Raw genomic sequence first — 20,795 nt, 5'->3', positions numbered from 1 at the left:
CTAAAGATAAAGTAATACAAAACTGCAAAGGGGAAAACATGAGTGGCAGTATACAACACTGGAAAAGGACAGCATGCTTTATAAAGGAAAACAAGCATTTTTGCCATAAACAACTGATCTAGAATAGACTCAGCAGCACTGAACTCTGTTCAGAAGATATGCCACATAATGATTTATAGCACTCAAGTGAAAATGTAAACATAAAAATTTAAGCTCTTTAATATTGATTATAGTAGTTCTTGATGCAATGCACAAACACCTTTGCAACTGCATACAGAAATAGTGGAACAGTCTCTGTACTGAAAATCTTAGGATCTAAAACAAGGACAGATAAGGACAAGAGGGACTTTTCCAAAGATGGTATCAGAGGAAAACAATGGTTTCAGCAACTTCAACTAGATCTCAAAATCTTATTTTGAGAAATTGAAGTGTTACAATGAGCTAAGTTGCTCCATATTCCCTTCTGCAGAAATGACCTAAACTTGAAAATGAAAATTCATTGTGAACCTGCTCCTTTCAAAGATACTGCTGAAGGCAAATCTTAGACTGCCACTAAATCCATTTGGGATGCAAGTAAAATAATTCTTACTAACTTCAGCTGCCTTCTGTCAGACAGTTATTGATCCTCTTCTGATAACATTTATAAAAATCTTTTATGAATCAAGTAGAAAGCAACCCAACCTTTTCCTTTAGAGGAAAACCTTATCAGTTTTCTCATTGCTTTTATTTTGAAAAGCATTTCAGAGAACTGTCTAGAAGACCTAATCCCTCCTAACATCACACAACAGTGCCAAAAGAGAAAAGGGAGTATCTTCCTCTATATGGCTCTTGAGTCAGAGCAAAGATTTATTACAGAAAAAAAGGAAAACATTACAAGGATTAAACAAAGGGATTTTCTGGAGTAATTAATCAAATAACTTTTTAATCATATTAATGAAGCGTTTAATTTCTAACAAAAATATTTATGGTCTTTGCTTGCCAGAACACAAGATTCACCCAAATATTCTACCTATGTGTACGTAAAAGTCAGTCATAACAGGTGGAACCCTTCACAATCTCACTGGACATGTGGGAGTTTTTGCTCAAGACAACAAAATAGCATTCTGGATAAAACCACATCTGTTTTTTGTAATGTTGTGGTTCAACTTAAAATACCAGAATTTTTTAAGATTTATCACGTTTTACTCACAACACACCCGCTCTACTGTTATCATTATGTTACAAACACAGCTAAAGTCATACTCATGAGAAACATTCTCAAGCATCCCTGAAAGTATGATTTTTTTAAACACTTAGCTCATCTAAAAGAAAATCCCTTTTCCTCCCCCCTCCCCAAAAACACTGGGCCAGTGTATTTTATATTTTAGACAAACCTTGCCAACAGGAACATTCTTAACATCTTCCACAAATACAACTTCCCTCAGAGACCACTGTTCTTCATTCACTTTCTCCTCCTCTTTTGGGGCAGGAGTAGATCGTCGTCGCTCTGAGACAAAAATAGTTAGCACCAAAAAGAAATAGTTGACATAATTAAAGCATTAAAATGCAATGTTCAATAAACATCAAACCCTTCCCCCAAAAGATTATCAGCAGTCAAATGTAGAAATCAACAAGAGATTAACAAGAATACAGCTTCAAGAGTCAGAGCTACCTAACAAGTATATCATGTCACTTTCATGTTCTATTAAATAATTTGGAAACTAATAAAGCCTATATGATAAGCAAAGCTATTTAAAAGATATTTAAGAAAAGTAATTAGACTACAGTATTTTTTAAATGTTTTAATAATACAGTAACTGGAATACAAAAATTAAAATACAAGGAACAAGCCCTGTTTTGGCAGGGCTCACATAACTCATGCTGTAAGTGAAATGGCTGGCACTGAGAACATTCAGTCACCCCTGCCACAGGGCTTTGAATCAACCTTACAAAAAGTCTGCTTGCCTACCACATATGGATTACTTGGTAAACTTCTAGAAGAATAGCAAATGAGGCAGAAAATAGCTATTTGGGCTAATGGCAATTGCAGTAGTTAGATTTGCTGCAGACTTTATCTGAACAGCAACTGTAGTACACTCAGAATCAAATCTAAATATATAACATGGCTAAATTAACACTGACAAGAACCTTTAATCTTCCAAGTTGAGTATATAGTGTAATTAATACTATCAACATATTTAAAATAAGAAGCAGAGAACTTCTAAGCTAATTGCTCAGTTAATTCCAAACACTAGTTCAAAAGCCCAAGTGAAGTTGTAGTCAGTGGAAAATTACAGCTGAATGAACTGCAAAAGAAATCAATAGTAAAAGACTTCTAGTAAAATAAGTGAGTACTGCAGATCTGAGCAGATGAGATTCTCAGTCACACACAAGGCCATTTGAGTCATTAGGTCAATGCTGCTTAAAAGTGCAGCTTGTGAACAATTAGAAGAATATGCTGCAGAGAGATTTCTTCAGATGATGGCATCGTATTTACATTTTATAAGTGTATGTGTTTAAATTGACAAAAAAAGCCTAAGGAGTCCAGTTGCACAAATCTGGATGTACCCTTTCAGGTTTTTAAGCATAACTTGTACTACAAAACTTCCCTGACTGCTTTTGTATGTTAGTAAAAAATGTCTCATTTTAGACATTTTCTGTAAGAGATACAAACTACTGCTTTCAGCACTGACTTTCAACTACAAGGCAAGCTGTTTAACAGCAGCTTAATCTTTAAAGAAGTTTTCCAAAACAAGATCAGCTTCCTGGCTGCAAAGAAACTCATGATCACATTGCAACTAAAAATAAATTTATCTTTAGAATTTCCTCTTGATCACCTCCTGAAAGATACTTTTGATTCTGAGAACTGTTACACTTGCACAGATGCACCTTACATCGAGGAGTCGGTGCTTATACATTTATTTAACACTGACAATTCATAGGTTATTTGAAGTCTATTACAAAAGCCTTTACCTACACTGCAGTAAAGACTGAAAAGCAAAGGATTCTGAAATTAGTACAGAATCACCCTAGAATTGCCTTTTATGGAAATTTCTTATCTACATAATTATTTAAGTTTACTCTGAGCTACACATTACTTACTATATGGCATTGATGCACTGCTTGCTATTGAAGATGCATCACTACAAGTGGAAGCTGGGGATGGTGGAGGACCCATCTCAGTTTTCACTGGTTCCTGCTTGCTTTCAGGTCTAGAATAAAAGTTAGTACTCAAAATGAAGAAAGATAAAAGTGAAATTTTTTCTGTGACAATGGACAAAGCACCAGTGTATTCCAGCATTGTTCCTTTAACAATACCTTCAAGAAGTAGCTCCACACTTGCAAACAACCACCTTAACTGACAAGGCTATAAATCCTGAAGCTGGGGATGGTACAATGCTGCTTAATCAGGGATTGGCTTTTTAACATTAACTGAGCATGGATACACCATTACAGAAAATAAACATGATGAGCTTCATTTGAGCTTCTTTACTGGCTTTACATAGTAACCTGAAACTCCGGAGCTGCTATACATTTTCAAGGTTTACTTGAAATTGTTTAAATCTGTTTTAAGAAACATTTAAATGGCAACTGTAAACCTTAAAAGACTTTTCTTCAAGCTATGGAGCGGCTGAAAGAGATCTGTTTAATCTCATGAAGAGCCAGGAAACAGCTGGTTGCATTTTCAGCTATTAAAATATAAAATCTTCATAAAATCTTATGAAACACTGTAGGTAAGCCTTCATTTAATACTCCTCTTGCATTTCACGTGTACACAGTGCTTTCACAGAAGTGAGACACCTTTCCTGCAGTGAGCATTTCTGCACATCTAGCCAAGTTTACAAGAAACCTAATACATCACAAAGATCACAAAATTTTCAAAATTACAAAAATATGACCTTCCTTTTCCATTATTGCTCCCTAGTTCAGGAGAGTACACACAAATGATCTGTGTGTATGCGCACACGCTCTCCACACTTACTTGGCCTCAGTAGTTTTGCTGGCCTTCTCCATGTTTTTCAAGCTCTCAGGGGACCGAAGCTGAAATCGACAGCTGTCATTCATGTTCCAAACAGATTCCATTAGCACACCAACTTTAGGAATTCCAGCACTGATTGAAAAAGCAACTGCTCCAGCATGATAGAGGGGGTTATTTCTTAAACACACCTAGAGATAGAAATATTTATTTCTATGAGAAAAATGAATTCTACTGAGGGAAATCATATGTACATTATTTTCCTGGTGGCATACGCAGAAGTCAAAATAGAAAACTGATGGAATCAGGTGAAGAGGAAAGTCAGCATTTTGTATGAAAAAAGCTGTTGTGAAATTCACAGCTGAAAGCAACACCTTTAGCATTGAAACTGTTTAATGTATAATATTTAGATGCTCAGCCACAAAAGGAACAATTAATCTGATAACACAGAGTCATCACAGTGTCAATTAGAACGGCTCTGCTATTAAAAGAAATGTGCTCCTGGGAAAGGCCTTTGTCTCATATGAATTCTAGTACTTATTCAAAAAAAATTTCTCTTTATCAGTTATTACCCTTTTTGGTAAAGGCTTCAAACGAAAGGTCTGTCACACTGCATAAATAAATTAAACCCAGATATTAATACTGCAGGCACCTAAACGCCTCATCATTTACAAAGCTGTTAGTTCTACAGGGAATTGTATTTCTATACTTACTTTCCCTCAAAATACAGAATAAGTAGGTAAGTTAAAATAGAAGTACTTTGCATGAGTACAGCTTGTTCTTCTGTGCAGCAAGAGTCATACTTGTAGAACAGCAACAATATTAACAGGACACAGCTGTATTCAAACATACTATTTTAATTTCCCATTATTGCTATCACTTTTGTGCATAACTTTTTGTGCTAATTAATTTTGTTGTGTTTTTTTTAAGAGCATGTTGTAAGCTCATCATATAGCATGGTAAAAGTGCCACTGGTGACAGCTGTACTTGCCTGGGTTCCAACAGTTATGTTTGGCATAGAGGAGATACCAGCACTAGACTTCGGTTTTTTATTTTTCGCTCTGGCCTTTTCTAGCATTTTCTTCCTTTGGCTGAAAGGAACTACACCCCTGTGGAAAAATGCATGTTATTTTTAAAAGGCTGTGAAAGAAAAGCTTTGTTCAGAGCTTTGAACAGTTTATTCCTTCTGTTTAATGTAATTGTGAACAAACATTCAACTGTGTATGCCACCTTCTCCAAAATCTCAAAGCACTGCAGAAAATGTCATCTTTTTCCATATGTACCCCAACTTTCCAAATTCATCTTGACTACCCCAATTTATATAGAGGAGGAGGAAGAGGCAGAGCACATGACTTATTTCATTGCCAAATGGCTTTCCTTCCAGTCTTAAGTGCTGCAAAATCTCTGTCACAAGTGGTATACTTAAGTCACAGCTTTCAAGATGCAGCTTGCCTCTCTGAACTTGAGGATATCTTTCCCACAAATAGTGGCAATTTCCAGAATTTACAACCTCTGGGGAACATGATTTTTGTTTCCAAATTCTAAAAGCCTCACTTTCTCTCTGGGTGCATGACTGAAGGACTCTGGGGCTCTTACAACTTCCACTGCAAGAGGGGGAAAAACCCACTTCTTTTGTAATTGTATCTGCTTGGTTTAGCTGAAAATCATGCCTGCATACACAGTTAAGCATGCTCATTATTTTGATACTTCATGTTTCAGTCAGTGGCTTATACAGTTAGAAGCTTTGATTCAAGAAGCTCCTTCATGTTAAGTAAAATGTAAAAAGCATCAGTCCTGTGAAACACTGGAAATTGAAATCCTGTCTCATGTACTACAGATCACTGTAACTCAGGGTATCAGTAGTAACAGAAGCTTCTGTCTGCATCAATCTGGTAACATAAAATCACCTCAGCTGACATTCAACCAGAAAAAGACACATTACATCATAAATTGCTTCCAAAGACTCCATGTAAATACTAATAAGTATTTTTGTATTTTGCACAGATTATCCTAGTAAATATGGCAGGTTCTAATAGCCAAGTATCTCCAATGCTACAGCTTAGCAGTATCTATACAAAGAGTAATTAAAGTGTGCTATGTCAGCCATGACATGATGAAAGAGCCAAGAACCAGAAGTTTACAAGTCTAGCTACAAGTCTACTTAAATATTTTCCAGAGCTAATAGAATTTAATGAGAAAGCTGTTTCATACAATTAATTTTCAATGCTCTCATTTCTAGTTCATCATCGAGTATTGAGCTCATCCATGCCTCCAAGCCACTTGAACTTTAGGCATGATACATAATGCAATGACTCCTGACACACTGAGAAATAATGCATGCTGACAATGCATTAGTATTACTCAACTAATTCCTTTAAATTAGAAACTCATTTCAGAGCCCTTTGGAAGTATTATTTTTGAGGGTTTGTTTTTTGCTTAGTTTTGTTCGGGTTTTTTTTTTTTGTGTAAGCTTCTTAATCATGAAGCTATTAGTTAAAATATTTTAACTAACATTTCATATTTTATGTCTGAAAGGGTTTTATTTTAACAACAAACTCCAGAGGGAGCATTTGATGTTAATTCCCTCTTCTTTAAGATTTAGACCACAAACTAATAGACCAAATCTTCTAACAGAGCCAGACAGAGGAACATCAACCTCATATGTGGGTAAAGTTTGTTCCATATTTATAATCTGAAAGACCCAAAAGGCATAGAAATTATTCTCTGATCCTGTGTAGTACTGATGTATCTGAATGCTAAAGCACTTACACACATCTCCTAAAAGAATGACCTTATTCTGTTAAAGATGTTATAATTGGATCCAAAAGCTTTAGGCATTAAAAAAGAGAATAAATATATTTTATAAAGGGAACCTAAGATCACATGCAGATTTACCAAACTCAGAACAATGGTGGTTCAGCACTTTTGCAATGCTTCTCAGAGCCAGAGACATGAAGACATCCAGAGCATCCACACTGTTGTACACAAACACAGTATTTACTTACCACCAATACAAGTTGTTCTCTAGCTGAGCACACGTGTAAAGGGCACAACAATGCAAAGAAACAATCCGTTCTCCCTGAAGCTCTGAGTATGTCTGTGCAGTGTGCTCTAATTTAGAGGCTACAGAGCTTAAAGTTTCATCTACCCATGTAGCAACCTAAGGGAGAAGGAAAGAAAGAAATAGAGAAGGTAGAGGGGGGAAAAGAAAAGAAAAAGGAAAGTTGCACATCAGTTGCATCTTTAATGTAATATTTACTGGTTTTGGAATGGGAGGAAAAAATGTATCACAAAACGAAGAAACAATTATACCCCCTTCAGAAATTTATCCCCTACTATCTTTCTTTCCCCAAAAGAGAGCTTTCCAGAATTGTTTTCCCCTCTATTTCCAGTCCTCAACCTTAACTAAAAACGTTGTAAAAAACAAAGGAGAAACCTGTCTAAGTATATGGATGTGTTGGTGTCTTTACCAAATCAATTTCAAGTTCACTCTAACTGGGCTGAAAAATATATTTAACTAACTTACTTTACATCACTGAAAGCTTCAATGTCCTTAGTTTTTCTACTAAATCTCTACAGAACATTAACGAGCTTCTCTATTCTCAAACCAGAGTCAGTTTCTACTGTAACAGCAAAAAGTCAGCAAAAAGTCAAGTGCTTCATATAATCAGACAACCTTTTCACTGTTTCAGCTGTAAATCTGATTGATATCTTTCTTAAAAACTTCTTGCATTTCATGGGAAGGAAAGAAAGGAATGAGCAAATGAACTGAGCACTTTCTGGTGTAGATGGAGCTGAAGAAACAACTTCTCCACAATATACTGCAAGCAATTGAAAAAACCCAGCTTTGTCAAATTCAGCTACCAGCAAACATTTCATACCTTGTTATTTTCCGTGGCAACAGTTGCTCTAATACTATTCGCAGAAAGGAGCACAATCTTTTCATTGGTTAACCCCAAGAACATGGCTCGTGGATGATGTAGTGAGGGATTCTTTAGAAACAAAAAAGTATTTTAGATATTCAAAGCATATAAATAATTCTGAAGGGGAATATTTAAAGCTGTACAGTACCTGTGCATTTCTGTAAGGCTCTGATTCACTCCATTTCCACTGATAGAGTTCTCCTTTACTGCTAACAGCCACAAGCTCAGAATATAGAGCTCCAATAGAAATAAACTTTGTTCCATCCTACAAACACAGAAATTCGAAGCCTAAGACAATGATATTACAAATACATCTATAAAAACATAAAAATGCAAAAAAAATGAACTTGGAATTGGTTGGGTTTTTTTTCAGAGCACCCATGAATGCAGAACCTGAAAATAAAGATATATCCAGATCATCATGCCCCCTCACACAAAGCATCATTGTTTCTGATGAAGTGAGGGAATAAAGAAAGATACTATTTCCAAGACCTTTAGCAATAGCATATACATGGCAATTAACTTGGACAGTTTATTAAGAGCTTACATGGTGCTTTAAGAACACAACATGGCTCATAAAATTAGAGACGAGAAGATCTCTTGACTTGCAACATTAAAAAAAAAAATTCTGCTTGAAATTCTGGCTGTTTGAAATTAACAAAAAAGCAACATAATTCCACTATTCCATTACTAAGTAGAGTCAGGAAGGTATCTTCCAAGCTATCCAAGAAACCAATTACCAAATTCACTGTTTTATCAGTTAAATGACTCTTATCTTTCATTTCTGAAAGTAACTGCAAACAACACCAACCTCATCTGGTATCTTTCTACGACTTGCATGGCATCAGTTCGTTCATTTGCTTCATCCTATACCTACAGGGACCTCAGACGTCTGATTTCCTTCCTCTTAGATTGGGTTTTGTATCAATGCAACTATACAATGTTACAACCTCACTTTTGCAAATTCATGTTCCTCCTTGCATTGCAATGGATCTCAAACTACAAAGAATGTGAGTGATTTCACAAAACATTAAATCCTGTTTACTGAGAAACATTTGTAATGTTTCACTGCTCCTCAGCAAGTGCAGCTATAGGACAAACAAGTTCTTGCTGAAGCTCCTTACTACTAATAACTCAAATTTTTCTTCTACTTACAGCTTCACAAAAAATGAAAAAAATCCCAACTTAAACTAGTATAAATCAAATGCTGTCTTCTACAGCTACAGATCTGAAAGATGATATCTGGTCTTCTCTGCAGTGGTCATCTCCCCAGATCAGCATCTTTAACTGACTCTCAGATTACAATATACCACGTTTAAGTACTTCAGCCATCTGAGGGGAAAGTGAACTCAGTCAGCTATTAAAAAAGTCCCACTATCCAGTACATTTACCTGACCTCTAAATTAGGAGACTTTTCACCACTGAAGTTTAAAAGTGGAAACATTTTTCGTTTTGTAAGTCTGCATTTACACTATTTTTTTACTGTTTTCATGCCCAGAAGGGCACCTTCCAAAAGGTGTGAATGTGTCTGTGAGTGACACAGGATTCATTCAGTACAGCTCTTGCCAAACACTCAGTATTTTGGGAAAAAGAAAAGCAGCAGGAGGAAAGGACAGAAGCAATCACAAGCAATTCTCTTTTATACCCTGTTAAGAGTGCCTAGAATTTGTTAAATCATTAGAGAACTATTTTGTTCTGGAGGGCATCTACCAACATAGCAAAGAAGCAACACAACCACTAATCCACATCATGATTATTAATACATGCCATGGCATAAACATTGCACGTTCTGAGAAAGAACTGTCATCAGAACCTACTGTAGTCTAATGAGATGCATCTCTACTTCATCAGCAGAGATGAATCTTCAGAAGTTAGCTGGCCTAATGCCTCACAGTTAAGTATGGAAAGCAATTAATTTTTGCTCCAAGACACTCTCATGTTGACTTTTCATCTTGCAAACTTATCTTTTAAAAACAAACAGCTTTGTACCAGAAGCTGAATATTAGAGAGACCTGCCAATCAAATTTTTTCTCTGCCATCAAAATATTAGCAGTTGTGAACTAAGTGCTTCAGGATCAATGCTACATTCACCTCCAGAGGGCCATTCAACCAATTGCCCAAAGATGTCCAAATAACACAACAGCTCTCTTTCTGTAAAGCTGAGACTTGTGTTCAACTACAAATTCTGATTTCCCACCAGAGAAATTAACACATATGAAGATGATGCAGACCACTGAAAAAACCCTAGTATCTCAAGCAGAATGTACCTACTTGAAAAAACTAAAGGCTTGGTTTACAGTTAAATTACAGTCAAGCAGGGAAAGACCAGCCATACTTGCCAGTACTACACTACCAATACACGTGGCACAAGGTTGATACAGCGCAAGTGCAGACTGACAAGATTTGAATTATCAGAAGAATGTACTCACTGATTTGGATTCCTGAGCAGTTGATGATGTTTATTTGGTGGAAAAAATGCAGTACCTGAGCAACATGTCTTTACACTGTCAGTCTCAGATTGCTGGTAAAACTGATGCACTTGGGAGAACTATCAGCTCTCTAAAAGTTTCACCCGTGCCTCCCAGGTTGGTACTTCACCTCCCACATACAGAAGTTAACCACCCTCATCACAGCCTTCTACAGAGTTCTGTCCCAAATGCTAAAAGGTTCAAATAATGAAAAAAAAAAGAAAAATATTTGCAAACATGACTGGTTCTTTTGTAGTAGTTTCTTGTGTGCTTTCACTTGCCCCTTAGCTTACTGTCTTTTCCAATAACCTTTCAAGACCCCCTTCCTATTTCCCAAAGTGGAACAGACATCTGAACTGAACTCTCTGCTAAACCATCTCCCCCAGGATTTTCTCCTTGAAGAATTTCCTTTGGAAAATACTACCAACAAAAATTCATACTAGATTTACAGCAAGAAAAGACATAGAACCATTTCTTATGAATGTTCAGCTGAAGGAAATGATGGAAAGTTAAATTACTTTTGAATAAAAATGGAAGGCCTTTCCAGAAAGAAAGACACCTGCATTTAACTGGAAGCCCGGAAGCTGGGGTTTATGTGAGTGAATATGCAAACAGGTAAGTGGGAAGCAGTTCAGTACATATAAACTGCACAGGCATACAGTTAGATATCACAGCAAAACAAACAAAAAAACCCCACACTAGTAATAATGGCCATAGTAACGTTACCAAAACAAAGATAATGAGTCAGTATTCCAAATCTAAACGACATTTATTCTTTGATGTTAAATTCCTGGAATGTCTCTCTACCAAGCTAGATTTTCTCATTCTAAGCTAGGGGGACAAAAGCTGCCAACTTTCACTGACAGAGAACTTCAATGCTACTAGATAAGGAAAAACGAAACAAAACAAAACCAACAACAAATGCAAAACAAACAAAGGGAAAACACTTCAGACATAAAAGATCTGGTACAGAGCAACTACTAGACAAACATTCTTTTCGGATCTCTTAATGTCTCAGTCTGAATGCCCAGAAGAAGACAATTGCATCTAAAGTCATGCTGCTGTTAGCAGAAATAAGCCTCTATATTCACCTTTTCAACCTTTCTATCTAGATTTAGTCTGAAATAAACAGAGACACAGAAAAAGAAAGTGTGGCAGATCAAAAAAGAAATCTCACAGATCACGTGGGCAGACAGAAATGGGAACACTAGAGGAAGTCAGTAAAATTTGGTATACTAAACACAGATGATCACTTCCATTCTTAGGAAGCTTTCTGGTTTGGTTGGTTGGTTTGGGTTTTATTTTATTTAGGTTTTTAAAAATTCATCTCCCCAAACATCTAGGCAGTTCACAAAGACAATGACCACAGGTATTCAATTACCAACGTACAGCTGGTGTTTCCACTACTTTTATCTCCTGAAGTTATTACTTCTTGCCTTGATATGGAATTAAGGTTACAAAGAAAAACAGCTAATCAAAGCCAAAGGATTCTGAAAGAGCAACCAAGTTACTGATCAACTCAAAACACAACTGCAAGCAAATGCAAATTTTTACTACTGTAGTTTAAAAGCCCAATCCACTCAAACTGAAAGTACCTCTAGGAATAATAATGCTCAACAAAAAATGTTTCTTTGATGAAGCATAGTTTACATTGTTTCATGAGTTTCCTACTGCCAATTAAATGCTTTGAGCACCCAAATAAATATAAGAAAGAAAAAGAAAACCCTAAGCCTTATGATCTACAGCAGTATCTTAAAATTACACAGAGAAGAAAATTAAAACAGTAGTAACAGAAGTGCAGCCATAAGGGTGTCAATAATTAAGTGTAATTTAACTAAGTGCATAATAAAGAATATGCTTTATTACAGTATCTCAAAAAACTAAGACATCGTAGTCAAAAAGGCAACTCACAGTTACTTATTCAGAAAAAAAAAACCAGATCAATTGCACAGCATGCAAATAATAGATTAAAAAATTCCATACCTTATCTGGCCACCACTGCAAGTCTTCTCCTAAAGAAACAGGACTTTGAACAGGTGTATTCTTCTTGTCCAGGTTTGGCTCCCCTTCCTTACTTGTTGAGCCTCTTTCATTATCAAATGAGGCTCCATCAAGCCACCTTCGTTCACGCAAACGTAAAACGGACTCACGTTCACGCAACAGCTCAGAGTCTCTCTCTAAGGGAAGAAGGAGAACTGGTATGCAATTGGGTCACACCAGTGGGATAAAAGTAAGCCACTCTCTAGTAAAGACCCTTCAGGATGCAACTAACAGCAGTTTAATCTACTCACAGAGATTAAAAATATAGTCCCTGACATGCAACATTCAACATATTAACTCTTTCAAGAATATGTACTTTAGAATCACTAAACATAAAATCGGCTAGATACAAAGGCTTACAGTTTTGTGCAGTATGAAAAAATGCTAGAGAAATGTCACTTACATCATAAGAGGCCAAATACCTTTAACATTTCTATTTAAAGTTTTCTAGTACAATATGCAGTTTTGTAGTTTTATCAGTGTAGTTACAACAGAAGAATCTTAAGCCTATACAGTCTGTCAGATAGCTTTATGCAAACCAAAAAAGAGTATTTATTAGAGAGTTTCATAGCAACTTTCCCAGAAAAAACAGTAATTTGAAAAGGTTAAAGAAAGAAAGCATTAAAAAAAAGTTCTCATACATGTTTGAAAATCCAACCCCTTTCATTTAAAGCAATATTCTAGAGGACTGGATTTAATAAATTAAAGTGTATCTGCTTTGAGTAGATTAAATGAAAGCTTTTCAAGAGTTAGACAAATTTTTAAAAGGATCCTGACAGAAAAATGTTCCTTACCAAAATGCTTCCCCTCCAACTGGCCTATAAACTGTCTAAAGCCAGTACTCTGCAGTTCACTCATGTAGAAATTTTTTTTAAATTAAGTAATCAAACTAACTTTCCACAAGTCAACTATGCATGGAAAACAAGGACTATGAAATTCATGGTAACAGCTTATATAGAATAACCTCTTACATAGAATAACCTTAGAAAAGGAAAAAAAAAAAGGAGGACTTTAGAAGGAGTTATGTCAGATGCTGAATATTCGCACATGCACATAAATGCATTTAACCTATGAAGTACCTCACTTATGCTCACAAAAATCAACTGGAACTACATATACGAGATGACTGCATTATTATCTCATAGCTTCAATGGATTGCACCAAGTCTTGGGTCTTTTGCTGTATTAGACAAATGGGAAAGTTTTTACCTAAGCCAAACATGACAGCCTGTCTTACAAATGTATTTCATATAAGTACTGTACTTACTTTCTAGCAAAATCACACTGACCCCTGACTAATAATTTTGTAACAGGAACTTACATGTTCAGCGCTTCATATATTAAAACATGTTCATGAAAGGCAACAAAACTGTCCTAAATAAACAATCACACCAGAGGCTGGATTAACAGTTTGGAAATACTCTACGTATTTGTGGCAACAGCCTCAAAAAGATAAGAAATTGCTACATGGTCTGTTATAAATTTTTCAAGTGTATAATGCTTAAAAGAAAAAATGCCCTAACACTGCAAGGAGCTTTTTTTATCACTTGCCAAAAGTTCTCCTTATCCAACTGTAAAAATGCTTCAAAAAAGTAAAATTTAGATTTCTTCTCCCTCCTTGTTATCCTAAGTTCCTCATTCCGTAAAGGTAATTTCTGTCATGGAACAACTAAGGAAATGGGACGAACAGTGTACAAAGAGCAACCCAAAAGAAAGAAAGAAAGAAGAAGAAGAAGAAAAGACATATTAAGAATGCTGCATGTCATTGATTATTACTAATTTTTGAGCCAAATTACATATTTGTATCACAATCTATGTATTAGATACATACACTACAGTTTAAAATAAACTTAACATGCAATAATTTTATAAAACCTTGCAACACCAATGATGAACAATTATATTTTTCATATATGACTTCCAGTGTTCTTGCACAACTTACCTGCTAACAGTAAGAATTCATTAATAATTTTGATGAGCAGCAGTCTACTTGTCTACTCTATATTTGACAACATAGCACAGTCTACTTTCACATTAAATCAGCATCTAAACCACCAGTGTGTACTATCACTAGCTTTTCCCACAGCAAACTACTTATTACAAATAAAAAAGGTGCAAAATTACCTCTGGATGAGCCTAGCCTGGAAAGTGATGAGCGCCGAAAGGATGGATAACCAAAGTAACTAATATCTTCTGAAAACATAGCATCAGCATCAATAATGACACTTGGGTGAGCAGAATGTATGTCAGCATCCAGAAGAGACATAAGATCCTCTATAAGAGGAGACAAGGGTCTTAAGTGAATAATCAGCTACTTAAAACATCAGCTAGAGACCATCAACTAAACAAATATCAAAACAAAAAAAAATCCTATCTATTAATTGAATTTCTGCTCTTCAGATTCACCAGTGCAAACTCATGTGCCTCCTATGCAACCACATTTACAATCAAGCTTGGTGAACTAGTGAACAAAACCAGCTTCCCTGCAAGAACTGCTCTGTCACTTACCTAACTACATTTCCCAAACAAGACTTTTCCAAAACATATTGTTCTGTATCCCAGAAATTCAAACTTTTGATTGTCACTCGAAAGAACAAAGCACTAAAGTAAGATGGAGACATATACACACATGTGCACACACACTCATGCATGGATGCAGAACTCCCAAGATGACCGAGAATGAAGGGAGGACAGTGCTGACGGAGAAAGGCGCCCTCTGCACAGCCACGTCTTTGATGTCAAAGACTGCACCTTCCTTCATGCAATGCTTCTTTCAGAGAATGATGTACTCATTTAGTTCACAAGCTAGCAACCTGCAGCTCTCAATACAAAGCTTTAAATGGTAGCTACATGAACAAGTTATCTGGAAAAAGCACAATGTTTTAATACCATGCAGTTTTAAAAAAAGACCCAACCAAACCTAAAGGTTGAACTTACATTAAATACTGTGACTGCCCTAGCTTCTGTGTTAGAAAATTTGAGTTTCCCCTGGAGTAATGATCATCATTAAAATGCAAAACAATCTCCTTCCAGTAACTAAAGCTTCTATCCACACACAAAAGAGGCTGTTGGAAATTCATGTGACTTATTAAGGCCAGCAATATGGACTGTCAAGACAACTGAACCTGACCACCATCTTACTACAAAAAGTCAGTCCAACTTCCCTCCTTTATCCCTGGGGCAGGCACTTCCTTGGGACAAGGGGGGGATTTCTAAATCTACAACTAGTGCATTCACCTGGCTTGAAACAGAAGCTCACTGGGTTTAGAAGTAAGGCGGGGATGGATCTTCAGACTGACTTAATGGAGTAATCAGAGCCCCAAATGTGGAGCTTCACTACATGCTGCAAAGCTGACCAGACCTAACTGCTTGCTGCCAAAGTTGAAATAGTTCTGCCCTTCCCAAACCTTCAAGCAAATCTGACTTAAAAAAAAAAAAAATTAGGCTCCCCAAATTAGCCCATACAGGCCCAAAATCTCACCCCCATGCAAGGGAATGGCAGGATAGTACCTTCTGGCAGCAAGACAACCTCATCAGCTTAAACCGCCCACAAAGCTCATGTGAAGCTATACACAGACTCCCTTCAGGAAGCCTGGAAGGAGCACAATTCCTGCACATCCAGTTCTCAGCCTTTATCTCACAGGCATAAAAGGAAACAGTGGCTAGAAAACAAGCATTCTTGACAGCAGAATCTGATTATTATGGGTCTTTTTCTCAGTGTCTGGAATGAAATGGAGGGAGGAACCCAAAGTACAGGGTATCAAAAAACTGAAAAGGAGCCAGAAGTCTGCCCTTAGAGCTGGTATTAATTCACTTAAGACTTTTACATGCCTGCACATCAGAATATTCATCCTTGTATTTCTAAACTCTCATTGACAGGAAATGTAACACATACAACTGACTGTCCACAGAAAAACAGCACCGCAAACCAGTGAGCACAGTGGGTTCAAGGCAAGACCTAAACAAATGCTTTTTGCATCAATTAAGTAATCCGCTCAAGTGTAGTCTGTGCTTCTAAAAGCACACCATTTGGGACTCCTTAGTTCACACAGTACACTTTAGGAAGTCATCCATGACAGGCTGCTTGGAGAAAGAAAATTCACATTTGGCAAATATGCTTTATCTGAAACAATTCAAATCACTCAGAGCACCCTTACCGTGCCTGCTACTGGCTTTTCACAACTATAAAGCTGCAGTACACCTCACCTTCAGGGTCAACTTGTAAGTAACAGACTTTCAGAGCAGGGAACACAGATGAGATTCTGCTGTATTTCCCAATATTGACATACTGCTCCCTCCTCCCACAGCCATCTTTTCCTAGGTAAGCTCCAACCCTTTCAAACTCTAGCAACTAGTTCTGGAATCTTCTGGTCAGCATCCAGGAAAAAAACCTGCAAAGAACTTTGATCTCTTTCTAGGAACCAAATTGCCCAGTAGAGAAAAGAACTTTCCACCCTCATTCAAAACAGACAATACTGGATTTTTTTAAGGTAAGCTACGTGAGAAATCCTCGACAGAAAACACATACTAACTTGTAACACACACACACACACACACTCACACCTTCCACCAGGTCAGGCATTGTGAGTTTAGCTCATGTGTTTCCAAAAAAAAAAAAAAGGTAAAAATTCAAGTATCAGACGTAAGAACCAAAATTATGTGGCTTTGGGCTAAATACGTATTAAGATGAGTAACGAAATGAAGCCTTTTCTTACCCTCTTATTTCAGCTTCAAATCAGATATTAATTTTCTTCCAGTATTTCTGAAAGAGATCCCCCTTCTTCCATTTTCTATATCAGCAAAGAAAGGTGCTAAAACCAGTAGGGATAGGAGCCAAATCCACTCCCCTTCAAACATCACTGGAATTTTTTTAGCGCTGTGAAAACACAGATACTGCAAGGCTACATCCAGTTTAAGAATCCAGAGTTAAAAAAAAAAATTAAACAAAACAAAAAACCAAAAAAAAACATTCTCTATGTCTTTATTTTCCTGCTCTTCAGACAAATCCCGTGGGATTATATCATTCATCTCTTGTGCTGTGTTAGACCACAATCAGACTGCTCCCTTCACATCTAGGTGTGATACTTCTGATGAACCTATTTTTGTAAGAAAATATCTATGATTCACTACTAAATACCAAAGAAAATTGGAAGGAAAAAGATATCCAGTTCAGAGGGAAAAAAAAAGAAAAACCAAAAAAAATACCCCCACACACACAAAAAAAAAATCAATAAAGCCCCCTAGTTTTCAGTATGCCCATAAGCAGCAATTCAAATAGCATTATCAATAGATTCATTAATTGAAGGCATTGCTTAGATCAATTCTGATCTCAAGCACAGCTTACTTTAAACCTTTTCCCTTAAGGGTGAAATCATAAATTCTCTCCCCTCTTCTCAGCTGCACACTTTTAAGAAATATTCAAGTATTCAATGTGTTCAGTACCTCCTCCTCTTTCAAGTTTGGATTAAATTGGCAAAACTGTGACAGTGAAGAGAGAGAAACATTTGTTTTGGTTTCCTAGGAAACCAGACTAAAACAGAACTCCAGAATTCATTCCTGATAAGATAATATTTATTCAAAATATTTCCCAACTTCAAGTTCACAAAAACAAGAGGGAAAAAAAACCAACCCAACAACAAAGAAAACCAAACCACAACAACAAAACCACAAAAAACCCCCAACCCCATTATCTAATTGCTTTCCCCAAAGGCAAACCACTGAGGTGACGCTACACTAGGCTGCAGCTCCCATTCCCCTCCCTGGAAGCCAGCACAGTAAGCCCTGCTGCCATACCAGCCCATCTCTCTCCTCTGCAAAGCAGCCGGGATGTTGTCACGCCCACTTTTCACAAGTCCCACCAGCAAGAACCCGTTGTACCATGCAGAAGTTACTGAGCAAATATGCACTCCTCTGAACTGCACAAACAAAACTTTTGAACATCTACAGCATCTCTATTCCAACTATTAACAGAAAATAAAGCCCACAAGAACCCTCTACTACAACCTGGTATGAGCCTCATAGAGGCTGTCAAGTCTTTCCTATGCTAAATGATCTTGCTCTATACATTTTTACCTTGATTATTCTCCTTATACATTTGTTATGAAACAAATGAACCAACAGTCCTCTCTGCTAACTATCATAGAACAAAGGAAACAGGACTAGATTAGAAAAGCCAAAAATCAAAGTACACTGGGATCCAAAGATAAATATTTAAGAGACACTCATTGATAGCAATCTGTACAAAAAAGTAACGTTCTGCTCTTCACTTAAGATATTTTGAGAATTCAGGAAGGATTGAAACATGTTTTTTGCTACCTCAGATGCAAAGCAGAAGTCAGATGCATAACATTTACAATACTAATAATATCATCACAACTGATATATTAAGAAATTATGATCCATTAAACAAGAATATATTAATTTCACAGTACTTGGAAAGTATCGCAGCTTATTAATGATTTTTTTTTTTAATTATGTAAAGTGCTTTTAAAAATTTCTCTATCTTGGAAAGCTTAGAGAAGTAACCCCTAAATTTAAGGGTCACAAAGCATCAGACATGCAGAAGGCAGAAGGACAAAATTAACATATGCTTTTAATTGAACTACAAGAGCCTCAAAAGTCCAGAGGCAAATTCTGTCTTCTCACTTGCTTTTTTTGTGCTTGAAATGAGAATCAAAAAGCTTTACAGCATAATTTGGCATAATTGTAAAAAAGGTTCTGTATCTTCCAGAACAATAAAAAAGCCTAACAACTGAATGCATACAGCATTTATCAGTTATCCACAATTTTCTCTGATGATGTTATAGTTCCAAAGGGGCATCCAGACATGAGGTGACAAGTGAAAGGAGGAAGACTGCAAAGTTTCTAGAGCAAAAATACTTTTAAAAACAGCTATAGGCAACTTTCTCTGGCCATTTGGTTTTCCTGAAAACTAGCCTCCATGATCATGTGACACAAGCAAAGCTGCTAATTTTTACCATTCAATTTTCAACGGCAGAGTTATGACAGCACTGCCTAGCATTCAGCTTGATTTCTGATCAGTTTCAGATACCAAACTAATTCATTTCTGTGCAACAAACTGATTTTCACTAGTAAAACTTAGGACAACGAAGGCATGCACATTCTACAAATCACAAATTACAAATTACATCTTTGAAGAGTGGCATTAAGACAGCCCAAGTGTCATTTCAGTCATCATTTCCATATCTTTTCCCATAAAAACTGGGAAAAAATTGGCCGAATTTCTCTGTGGGGTAAAACCTAATTTTAGGACATTGCAATCCCTTACAGGAAATTTACTCTGAACAGGGAAGAAGATTTAAAGATTAAGCCAAGGAGAAAATTTTTTTCTGGACATCCAGTGAGAACAGTGAAACTCTGCATACTACTTTAACCCATCTCAAATAGATGAGACTCACAGACTGTAGTGGAGGCATCTTCAAATAAATGTTACCAGTCACAGGTTGTCAGACAGTCCCTATTAATTGATCACAAGAGGTACTCAGAGAACAGCTGATGTTGTTGAAGGCTGGTTAGTATGGTTAAAAGCAGTAATTCACAATAGAAGCTCCTAAGTGTGATTTATCTTCTTAAGGTCAGCTCTGGAGGAATGCATTTGGGTATCCTTAAGACTAAGAAGCGCTTTGAACACTTGGAAACTTCAGAGAATTAACTTCCTTCAGTGCATCTGTCTAATGCTATTAAATTGATCACTAAAAAGTAAGACTGAGATTAAAGATTTTTCACCCCTTCCACCAAAAGAGTCTGGATTCTACAGCAAAATAAAGATGCTTGACAGATGCAACTAAAACTAAAAGAAGCAAAATGAAATGCAAAGTTTTTGTTGCAGAAATTAAAAAAACCCATTCTCTAATCACATGACTGACAAGATAAAGATGGACGAAGCCCATGAACCTTCCTGGTGAACCAGATGAGCAGAAAGAAAAAACCAAAATACAACCATTTATTAGAAAAATATCAAAGCATCATTTTGACACACAGAAGAAAAGCTACTATGTAGTCAGAGTTCAAACGTGCTCTTTTCGTGCAGTGCAACTAACACAACCCTGGATTTGGCTGCTATGTTTTCCAATCTGTTCACTCAGCAAGAAAAGACTGCCCAAATTATTTAGCCAATGCAAAAGAAGATTCAAAGTCTTTTATAAAAAGCAATTTTATGGGATAGGCAGTATTTCAAAAACAGCTGCACTTATACGACAGGATTTTGCCATTATAGCCAGAACAGCATTTATATGAGGAACTTGAGATGAAGACTAAATTCTCGATCTAACTGTAACCACTGTGAAGTGTTTTGCCCTCTATTAAGGCTTTTTGATTTTAAAAAAGCACGTAATTTTTGCTCTAAAAACTTATATGAATATTAAGAATATATGTTAGTAGTAAAAAGCAT

General features: G+C 36.5%; 1 protein-coding gene across 6 annotated transcripts in view; it reads right to left on the bottom strand.

The window, feature by feature from the left end:
* Window positions 1–20,795, bottom strand: part of UBR5 (ubiquitin protein ligase E3 component n-recognin 5) — an 89,254-nt gene that overhangs the window by 42,739 nt on the left and 25,720 nt on the right. For 4 of the 6 annotated variants that reach the window (XM_084218156.1, XM_084218157.1, XM_084218159.1 and 1 more), the window contains 9 exons: window positions 14,510–14,659; window positions 12,330–12,541; window positions 8,027–8,143; window positions 7,837–7,947; window positions 6,961–7,115; window positions 4,947–5,064; window positions 3,962–4,146; window positions 3,082–3,191; window positions 1,374–1,486 (listed from right to left, as the gene is read on the bottom strand). In XM_084218156.1, coding sequence (XP_084074282.1) covers window positions 1,374–1,486; window positions 3,082–3,191; window positions 3,962–4,146; window positions 4,947–5,064; window positions 6,961–7,115; window positions 7,837–7,947; window positions 8,027–8,143; window positions 12,330–12,541; window positions 14,510–14,659 — 1,271 coding nt within the window. The remainder of the gene's footprint in view (window positions 1–1,373; window positions 1,487–3,081; window positions 3,192–3,961; window positions 4,147–4,946; window positions 5,065–6,960; window positions 7,116–7,836; window positions 7,948–8,026; window positions 8,144–12,329; window positions 12,542–14,509; window positions 14,660–20,795) is intronic. The other 2 variants (XM_084218158.1, XM_084218160.1) reach the window with 1 other exon arrangement.

The sequence above is a fragment of the Fringilla coelebs genome (genome assembly GCF_963513975.1).
Source record: "Fringilla coelebs genome assembly, chromosome: 1".
In the NCBI taxonomy this organism is placed as follows: Eukaryota; Metazoa; Chordata; class Aves; order Passeriformes; family Fringillidae; genus Fringilla; species Fringilla coelebs.
Note: the sequence above shows the minus strand (reverse complement) of the source record. Positions and strands in the feature narration are given on the sequence as shown.